General features: G+C 35.1%; 1 protein-coding gene across 2 annotated transcripts in view; it reads left to right on the top strand.

Annotated features, from left to right (window-relative positions):
• The first annotated feature begins 5,440 nt into the window (after positions 1-5,440).
• The window catches only part of fndc1 (fibronectin type III domain containing 1), a 40,488-nt gene continuing 34,787 nt past the window's right edge, over positions 5,441-11,141 (top strand). For both annotated transcript variants that reach the window (XM_046836909.1, XM_046836908.1), the window contains exon 1: positions 5,441-5,908. In XM_046836909.1, the coding sequence (XP_046692865.1) occupies positions 5,836-5,908 (73 nt within the window). In that variant the 5' untranslated portion in view covers positions 5,441-5,835. The remainder of the gene's footprint in view (positions 5,909-11,141) is intronic.

Below are 11,141 nucleotides of genomic sequence, written 5' to 3'. Positions count from 1 at the left end.
ATAATGGAGGTGTCTTTTGCTAGTATATGTCATATCTCTTACACTGTACATTGGTGAACAGTACAGAGTAAACGTTAACACGTGAAAACACCTCAATGATTACCACGCAAATCACTGTTGTCGCTTTGGATGTGTCACGGATCTCTCCTCTAAGTCGTGTGTGTACAGAAAGGGCACTCTTATCACACACACAACAATGTGGCCTACATCCCATCACTTTTGATACCAGGGTTGGCAAACTAATCACATTATTACATAACGGTTTGTGGCATTACATGAAGCTTTCAATATGTTGTTTATCTGAAACATGTTTAAAGGAAAATATATAATATATAATCCCAATGTAATCTTGCTGTTTTTTTCATGATTCAGTTTTAAGCTCATATTTTTGTTTCATTTTCTTTCATAAATATGTTTAATTATTTTCACTTGGTATAAAATTCTGAAATGACATTTGATCCTCTGGCACTAGTAAGAATTGATTTCTTGTCAGAAACAGAAATCAAACAACAAATCAAAACAGACTGATGCAGCTGTGTGATGCCATTCTTCCATATCTTCCATTTTATTCTAATACCAGGATTACTACTATTGTGCTTGTCATCTCATTGATTGCCAATCGAATAAAGTCTCAGTCATAACATACAATGTAATAGAATAGCTGCATTGTATTCAGAAACTTTGAGACCACCATTTCTCATTTCTTGTAAGGATTTCTTTTTAATATGCATATTAATATATTTTAATGTCAGTCATTAATATAACATTGACTGTTGCATGAGAAAATAAACTCTTCTTCCTGTATTGTCAGCAGTTAGCAGAAGAATTTCACTATTTATCACGTATATTCGAGATGGTTGACATTTTTGCCCCCTATTAAATAACTGTAATACACTTAAAACCAAAAAACTGGCACCAGAATCATTGAACACATCACAACTCTTTCAATATAAACAGGTTTAATGTATTCAGGGTGGACCTTTCCTTTAATGACAGAGGGATGTAATAGAGCATGGTTCTATTTAGGAGAATATGAAACACAAGACAATAACAAAACCAATATGTGGATATTCTGAGTCAAAACAAATACTGTTTGCAATGATTTTATAATGTGGTAGAGACTGAAACCACATCTGCATTTTCTAGAAAAAAAAAAAAGAAAGAAAAAAATTAAAAAACATGCTGGTTTTGTCTGTACTTTGATTTGCATGTAAAAAACAAATTCTGTTTGTAAACCTCTGGAACACTTGGGTTCACAGGACATGTGCCAACCACCAAGTTCCTGTATGGGGACATATTCGGAAATGCAAGCATCAAGCATCAAGACTTCCACTGTGAATCTATGGCCTGCAGTGCAAGTGAATATGGTAAACGTTGCATGCTTCCCTGCTTCTACTCGAATGATGGGGCTTTAGACACAATGCATCGCATTCAGAACAAATACCCAGCCTTCCATCCAACTCACTGGGCTGTTACAATGTAGATTTCAAGCGGCAAAGAGAGATAAAGCTTTTTATTGAGGTAAGAAATTGAACTCTTGTGTACTGGACACTAGATGTTTATAGCCTTTTAAATGTTTCCATTTTGTATATCCTGCCAAAAAGAAAAGACCGGAATTAGAAATATTGGCAAGTACAATATGACATTGGAGAGAGAAATGCATGAAATACAAGACAATCAAGGAACAGTACATTAAAAGTAAAAGAGGACCCAGGAGACAGATTAAGATAAAGCAGAGCTCATGAATTAAATGCATCTCAACATTATCCTAAATGGCTTGTTTTATCCTCCAGCTGGCGTAGAAACACAGGGAGCACTACAACAGTATGACTGGCACATGGCATCAACGATTTGACTGGCACATGGCACCAACGATATGACTGGCATGATGGAAAATGAGAGATATTTGTGAGAGCTCATGTAAGATGTAGCGCATTAAATATTAATTAAAACACTACATTAAATATTAATTAAACATTCCGCACCTCAGCTTTGCATATGTTCTCTGCGGGTACATGTATAAATGTTTGCTAATATGTGCAGCATGGGTATTACATTTTGATGGGAGTTGATTTAAAATGTTATTTACCTACATTTAGTGTATTTTTTTTTTCTGGTCTGTGCTGAATGTTTAATAACTTTTCTGTATTCTGGTATGTTATATCTGGTATCAATTGCTGTGAACATTAACGCTGCAAATCAATACAAATAAATGTCACATAATTAATACTAATGTGCTGTATGTATTTGCTTGTGCATGATTTCCTTTTTTTTTTTTTTAAACACCAGTCTATTAAATCCAAATAAATAGACAGTGGGTGGTTTGACACTTGTTTCTAGCAATTTTCTAAAACATTAAATAGTGGTGTGTAAAGTGATATAAATAAATAAAGCTGAGAGACGCCGAAACTACTACTGTTTAATGACACAAGAGAGAGAGGGGATCTGCATGTGTGGGAATAGGAAAAACCATGCTTTGAGCAATAATGAGATCAAGTCTACAGTTCTGGTTAAGAGCCCCTGGGGTCTCTTTGCCCCCCCACCTCTCTTGCTCTCTCTCGCTCTCTTTTTCTGCATCTCTCTCCTTACCCAAGTCCTCCAAATCTCTTGAAGAATTTGCAGTATGATTGTTTAGGGTTTTCTTGCTGATACAGCACTGTTGGTGGTTTGGTGCTGTGGTATCCCTGGAGAAATTATGTTTAAGATTACAGTGAGTAGGCCACTTTTAGTGGTCAGACAACAATAGAAAATGGAATGATTTAATTTTGTATTTATGAATCAATGTTCCTTCTTTGTAGTTGCAGACATAAAAAAAAAATAGAATTCAATATATAATCCTTGTTGGATTTCTATTTTTATTAACTTTTTTAAAAATGACTGTATGTATTATGGTTGCTGCTCCTATTTAGTCACTACATGATTACTATTATCTTTTACATTTTGTGTAGTAATATATATATGAAAAGTACAAACTACTACTAATCCTACTACTATGATTACTACTAATAATATTTAGCAATTTATAGTTGGAGTTTGTTTATTGTGTTTGCTGATGGATATTATGTTTACACTAATAAGCATGTAAACTATGGGGAGATTAGCTATATAATACCCATGAAGAGGGAATCTGGCACTAGATCAAACATCAGGACTTTACTAGACAATTGTGTCATGTGAGACTTATTTTTTCAGTACAGGTGACCAGCAGTGTCACCAAGTGTCATGTTTTCGAACAAACTTCATACTGTAAGAAGAAAACTTATATAAGCCATTGGTGCCATGGCGGTTTTGTAAAAGATAAGCTTTTTTGGAGGAGGTGTAGAACACAAATATTGCGAAGGTGTTTCTAAAATAAGTGATTTAATAAAGCTCTTTTCTCATTTGGGAAGAATAGAGTAAGTGGTTGTGGCTTACATTATGAATCCACATGATTCTTTCAAACTAGGTCAGTAGAGATATTGTCAGCTGGGATATTTGGGCACAAACAGGCCAAGCTTCAATGCATGGAAGCAATCAACTCCTGACTATAATTATTTTTAGCAATACAGAAAGACAAACAACAGAGTGGGCTTAAGAAAGAAATATGCCAGCTAAAAACTTAAGGCTTTGAACTGAATACAAATACTTTATTTTATGACAGCACATGGAATTTATATCTAGCACTTTGCAAAAAATAAAGCCATACTTTAGAATTGCTGAACCGTCAAGAAGCAGTTAGTATAAACACAAGTTTAATAAATTCTGCTCATCTTATTCTGTCAAAATGAACGTCATATTCTAGACCATGCACATGCAATCACATGTAATGGACACTTTTGCACACCCGTCAAGTTTTCTGGATCAATAGCATCTAGTACAGGAGTTCAGACTGTGCTACAGACCATCTCTTGAATGTATGTTTAAAAAAAATATATATATATATATATATATATATATATATATATATATATATATATATATATATATATATATATATATATATATATATATATATATATATATATATATATATATATATATATATATATATATATATATATATATATATATATATAATAAACACAATCATTTAAAAAAATAGAACATACATTTATATAATGGCAATTGAAGTCCCTCATGGAAAATACATTAGGTCTGTCACTAAATTCTGTTTATTCTATGAGTCATGTCACTTTGGGTAAATGTTGTAAAGCTTTACAAAAGCTCAAAGAGTTGGTCTTTAGACAGCACCATGATGACTGTAAGAAACTAGAGGAGCTTTTGACTGGCAGGAGACATGCTTTGTGTATTATCTCCATGTGAAGTAGGAATATGATATGTACCCATTACTCAATTCGGGAGAAATAGAAATGTATTCTACATTTTTGCTTAAAATTGATTAAACCTTAATAGCAGAAATCCAGACATTAAACTGTTATAACATGCTTTGATTTCTTACAGTCCTTGGTAAACAGTTAATAATGGTTGTAATATTTTAACAGCTGATAAAATCTGGTGTTAATGTGTGAGAATTTTGAATGAATAACAGGGAGAATTAAAAAAATTAATTCTGGTCTCCCCTATTGTATGCATTGTTCATGTAAACACTTCCATGAAACAAATAAAATGGACTCAGGACCCATAAAATATATATGTAGGTGAATAAATATAGCCAATCACATGGAAAGACAAATAGATAGACATTAATTAGTGTAATCAGTGATGTACAGTCTAGAGGAAGTCTTCTCTCTCTGTGTCTGTCGAGCTAAACAGGTTCTTGAGGTACCAGTGGCCTGTGCTCCAGTGCTCCTGCCGCTTTCTTCACGTCAGGTCTGCCTGATTCATCCCAATGCCCTGACTTTGATGAAGTCATCTGGAGACCATTCTGTGCAGCTGGGGATGGTTCCAGATGAACAGACTAAAGATCGATGAAGTTACTGAGCAAGTCAAAAATTCAAATTCAAATTTTATTTGTCACATACACATTCATACAGAGTACGACATGTAGTGAAATGCTTTTTGTCTCAGGGAGTTTTTCCCATGCCACAGTCACCACTGGTTTGCTCATTAGTAATATTTCAGATCATATTCCAGACCATGAACATGTAATCTTTCTAAGGGACTCTGTTGCACAGCTCTGAAGTGTTCTGGATCAATTGCATCTAGTGAAGAAGGTCAAATTGTACAGACCATTTCTTGAATTAATGTTTTTTTAATCAATAACATAAAAAAGACATAATTAATAAAAAATAGAACATAAATTCATATAATGGCTTTATACAAAACATTTGAGTGTTTCCTTTTCAACTATGTTCATTTGTAATAAAAAACAACAACAAAAGGCATATATAAGGGAACCGTCACTCGGTATAAATCAAATCATGAATAAACAAACAAAATCATAATGCAAACTTAGGGGAGACAATGTTTCTCAGGTAAAGAAGGCAACTGATGTCACTCATGGCAAATCTATTGGGTCTGTCACTAAATTATAATGATGAAACTGTAGTGCACATTCAGTGCCATTCCGATGAGGATGATATATACATCACAACTTTATAAAATATTTATCTCCGTAAAGCTGTCTTGAGATAATGTCCACTGTTAAAACCGTTTTACAAATAAACCCGAGTTAAACTGAACTGAATTCTTTTTGACAATCAGATGTTTTGCACACCAGATCACGCGGTTTTGAATTCAGCCTGTGGCTCCCTCTTGCGGTGAGGCAAAGTCTTTTTATGGGTTGTTAAGCCGGAGAGTGTGGTTTTGGATTAGTGCCATAAGGTAGGGAGGGGGCCCCCGCCTCTTCCCCGCGCTCTCCGGAGCGGCGCGCGAGCTGCACCACTTCTGTTCGCTATGTGTCCACCGGCAGCACGCGCTCTCCGTGCGCTCCTGCTCGTGCTCTGGGCCCTCAGCCCGACGCTCACAGGTAAGCGTCACACACTCAAGTGACACACTTCAGCCTGCTCGTCATAGGCATGCTTTTTTTTCACACACACTCACACACACACCACATGCACCTCATCACAGGTAGTTTGTACCTCAGATTTGTAGGTATTTGTGTAATTGTACTCTACAATGAATGCATTTTAACAGGTATTAGTTCAGCACGGAAATGATTATTAACTAATTGTCAAATGCAACTTTTTTATCGTTGTTTTGCAAATGCACAAGTTCGGAAAATACACATTATTGTGCTTTTTTTTTTTTGCATCACTTGTTTGAATATCATAATAAACCTAAAAAAGTAGAAGTATACTACAAGATGGGGGCATTCAAAATCCAAACTTTGCCTCGGGTTATTCTGTGGTTTTGTGTGAACAAAATATTCAAATTAAATATCAAATGATTTGTAATAGAAAATAATTGAATATTGTTTTTTTTTAAGAAAGAAATCCTGCATGTAATATGTTTACTACAAAACATGATATTGTTTGCAATGGACTTTGCAACTGTGCTAAGATTACATAATTAAAAAAAAATAAATCATGGCTAAAATGAGACCCAGATATTCTCATAAGTGTGCCAGCAGGGCTGATCTAATATGCCTGAGGTCTGCCTCTAATCTGTGCTTTGGTCTGGCTTACAGTAGTAACATTTATGTAGCATGCATCCACTATTAATTATAATGCAAAAACTGTTTGCAGTGTACAGAATAAACTTTAAGCATTCTTCAAAGGCATTTCGGGTCATACATATCAGCTACTGAAACTTTAATAAATGTAGCTAAAACCTACCTATGTTGACAGTTTGTTTCTGTCCTTTGCCATTCAAGATCACTTTCAAACTTGAATTCCTTTGCTATAGGGAACCATCATGAAGGAACTTTTTGTCTCGTACACTCTCATGGAAAATTGCTTAGAAAGTGAGAGTCGTGTGCCAAAAAGGCAAAAAAAATAGAGAGTGATCTCACTGTAGAGCCAGCTAACAGAGAAGAGATCCCACTAAAAAACAAAGACTGCAAAGGATGAGTGCAATCTGTTTAGGCAAAGTGCAACATACAGCAGTGTAGAGTAAGCATAGATCAGTATGCATTTCAGAATATTAGAGTATCCCCAGAGAAAGTGAATTGACTAGATTTAACAAGGCACAAGTCATGCTGCAGATGTTTTTGTGCTCCACTCTTAGTTTGTGAAATCCGTTTCGGTCTGGACTTTTCTCTACGTCTGTCTTGACACACTAAGGAAAGAGCAATATAGCTGAGGAATCTTGGAAGTAACTCTGTCTCATTGAGCACAGTTAGCTGCCACGTTACAACCGTACATTTTCTCTCTCTCTCTCTCACTTTTTCTCTTTTTCTCTCACTTTTTCTGATTTGGAAGTGGTTTTGAAAATGAGGTCAACCAGTGCAGTCTGGAACTGCTGTCAGCAGCTGTTTATTAGGCGTCTGTTCTGACTCTATATTTCTAAATTTCCCTGTTTGGTGACCAACACCAGCATCTGCGTGGACCATTCAGAAACAATCTGTTTTACTTTTTGCAAATCTGGTTTTGTCCGTACTTTTATTTTTCGTTTATTTCTGTATTTCTTTTACTATTTTAATCTGACATATACTTATTGTGTGACCAGTCGATTCCAATTACAACAGCTTTCAAATTTTTTTGTTGCCAGGCATAATTTTTTCATGTAAAATGTAATACATTTCTCATTCTAATCACTAACAATAACAATTATTATAACATTATGACTATTATAGCTAATTTAACAACTTCATTTGTAACTTTTTTCTATACACGAATTTGGAAACAGCATGCTTTCTAAAAATTTAGTAAAATTTTCACACACCACTTTTGGCAGGTTTTTATGATGTAAACAAATGATATCATATATCATATAGCTATCATTTTGGAACATTTTCCAGCCTGAATATATTAAATCACAATGGAAAAAAGTAAAAAGTGGAAAACAATCAGACTCTTTGAAATTGCAACAACTTAGTTGCCTTAGTGTGCAAAGTTGAAGCTGCATTTACTTTTTTTCACCCCACTCAGTCTTTTTTTGGTAAGAGTCTCTCAGCAGGAAATAGTTCCCATTGTTTCTTGCAAAACTGTCTACATTAAACTGTAAGGGCATCTCCTGCGCATAGCCCACTTCTGGTAATCCCTGCAGATTTTTTATTAGATTCAGGTTTGAGCTCTTACTCTTTTTTTAAACCATTGACCATCTTTTGGTTGAGGAATTCCTTTGTTGATTCGGATGTACGCTTTGGGTCACTGTCATGCTAAAGGTGAAATTCCTTTTCATCTTCTGCTTACTAGCAGACCACAACATGCTTCAATCAGTCAGGTATTCCTGCAGCTCCTTTTTATGTTGCTGTAGGTTTTTGTGTGCTTTCCGGGTAAGATTTGTCTATTATGTTTCTAAATTTTGGAGGGACATCCTGTTCTTGGTGATGTTACAGTGGTGCTCAATTTTCTCCATTTGGTGGTGATGGTCTGTAAAGTCTCCCATGATACATCAAATGTTTTGAAAATTATTTTATAGCCCTCTCTTGAACAATATCTTTCAAAAATTGAGAAACCATTCATGCTTTGTAAGTTTTTTTGCAGATCATGGCTTCAGCAGTCAGATGTGAACAATATTGTAAAAAAAAAAAATAGCTAATTGTTATTTAGGGTTAATTAATTAATCATTTAATAGATAATTGCTGGCAAATACTTTTAAACATTAGAATAAATGTCATTGTATCATTTTGGATTCAGCCACATCACCCAGTTGAAGAATTGCACACTTATGTGACCTGTTTAATGTAACTTTTATATAAATATATTATATATTAAATATATTATATTTTATCTAAAAAAGCGTTTTGACTGTGGCTCCGTGATACCAAACACAGTTCATTAGGCTTATTTCCATTTAATTAGCCACTTACCCAACATGCTCTCTGGAGAAGTTTAAAAAAGTAAACAATGACATTATGTTCTTAAAATATTAACTCCTTTTTAGCAACATTTTTTGTCTGCTGTCCAGAATTCCACCAAAGTGTTGGTAGTAGTTTATAGTAGTTCTAAACAATGTAACATTCATTGTATTGATTCATTCATTCATCTTCACTAACCATTTGATCCTGGTCAAGCTTTTTCTGAGTCTAGTGTCAATCCTGGGAACACTGTGTGTAAGGCAGGAGGATTCATTATGGATTAGACATCGGCCCAAGCATTGCACGCAAACACACACACACACACACACACACACACACACACACACACACACACACACACACATTTATTTACACCAAGGAGCAATTTAGTATAGCTGATCCACTGGCTTGTTTGACAGTGGAGGAAACCAGAGAACTGGAGGAAGCCAACAACATGAACACAAATTCTACACAGACAATTTTGAGATCTGATTTGAATTAGGATCCTTGGAGCTTTCAGGTGGCAATGCTATGTACTGCACCACTAAGTACTGCACCACCCTGCTATTCACAATGTTACATGATCATAATAATAATAATAATAATAATAATAATAATAATAATAATAGTAATAATAATAATAATAATGCAGACCTTCTAACTTTACAAGACAAAAAAAGCCACTTAAAGAACAACAGGCCCATTTTACTTTCTCTAAAACTATGGATTTTACATTATGGAGTGTCATATGGCTTTCCTTTCATCACGTTTTTTGTTTTTTTTTAACATCCCACTCGGCAGTGGCCAACAACATCAGCCACACACATCTGCCTCACAGATAAAAAATATGTATTTGAAAGGTCTTTTTTTTCCCACTCAACCCCATACCTAAACACACATCTGGTGGTGTGCTGGTGGGAATTGTTAAAGAGCAAGCAAAAAAGATGAGAGGAAGATAGATAGAAACATGCAGAGAAACAGGAGAAAAGGGAGGTCAGATACACAGACAAAGGGAGGTAGAGAGGTAAAATGTGCGTGTGAAAAATGTCAGAGTGAGAATAAAGGGAAAATCTTTAATTAGCCAGCTACAGGAATTTGATTCAGCTGTGTTTGATTGGCATGGATAACGATTTAAACTGGAAAGAAGATAAGTCTACTAAGATCTCTTATCCAAGAGGAGTCAATGCATGACGATTAGCAAGACTGCAGTTGCCTTCCTCAACAGAGCCCATTGTCGAGGAAATGAGATGGCATTTAGTAACAGCTGTTTTTAGATCAAAGCACCTGGGCATCAGGGATGTCTGTATCAGGAAACAATTCACATAAGTTAGTCAAGATGTACAATGCATTAAGAAAGAATTTAGACCCATTCACATTTTCATCAGTTTGTCACGTCACAGTATTATTCTAAAATGGCTGTATAACTGAGTAGTGATTGTTTTGTAAATTGTTTTACTAATACAAATCTAAAATCATTTTAACGTTTGCATCCAAACCCTATAATAAAACTGAGTATCTTATGTCAATTGATCATCCATTTCTGAAACTTAAATTAAAGTTTTAAATAGGTTGCATGGTGGTTGGCACATTAGGGGTTTCCTGTAGTTTTCTTCCCCAGTCTAAAGTGTGTTGCAGGCTGATTTGCATTTCCAAACTGTCCAGTGTGGGAATAGGTGTATGGTGGGAAATTGTGTGATTTTGCAATAGTTTTGCCTCCATTCAGGAAGTTATTGGTCTAGGCTTCTTTGTGACTTGTTTCAAATAGTGGTATTGGAAATGGATGAATGGATACTGATTAAATAATACAAAATCCTAGACAATCATGATTAGGAAAAAAAAATTACCTACTAAATAAACCACCCAGTGCATCTCAGAACAACAAATAAGACCATTTAAAGGAATTTTCTGTAGACATAAAAAAAGTGTTGATGCACTGGTTTTGGGAAAGGCACCAAAATGTTCCAAAGAGCAGAGTAGCTTCAAGTTCAGAACACAAGTACTCTAGCTAGAACAATTGTTTAGAGAACAGCTTTAGTCAAACAGGTGACCACAAACCAGTAGGGCATTTTGAGTTCCTAAGCAGGGGATAAGAGAAGAGAAGGAAAAACATCTTTGCATAACTTTTACTACGCTTCAGATACCTGTATCTATGTTCTGATTAAACCAAGACTGAACTCTTTGACTGGAACGCTAAGCATTAAATCTGGATCAAACAAGGCACTGCTCATCACCTGGCCAAATCCATCCTTACAGTGAGGCAAGGTCATGACAGCAACATCATGTGGATTTATATTTCAGC

Source organism: Silurus meridionalis, chromosome 23 (assembly GCF_014805685.1).
Source record: "Silurus meridionalis isolate SWU-2019-XX chromosome 23, ASM1480568v1, whole genome shotgun sequence".
In the NCBI taxonomy this organism is placed as follows: domain Eukaryota; kingdom Metazoa; phylum Chordata; class Actinopteri; order Siluriformes; family Siluridae; genus Silurus; species Silurus meridionalis.
Note: the sequence above shows the minus strand (reverse complement) of the source record. Positions and strands in the feature narration are given on the sequence as shown.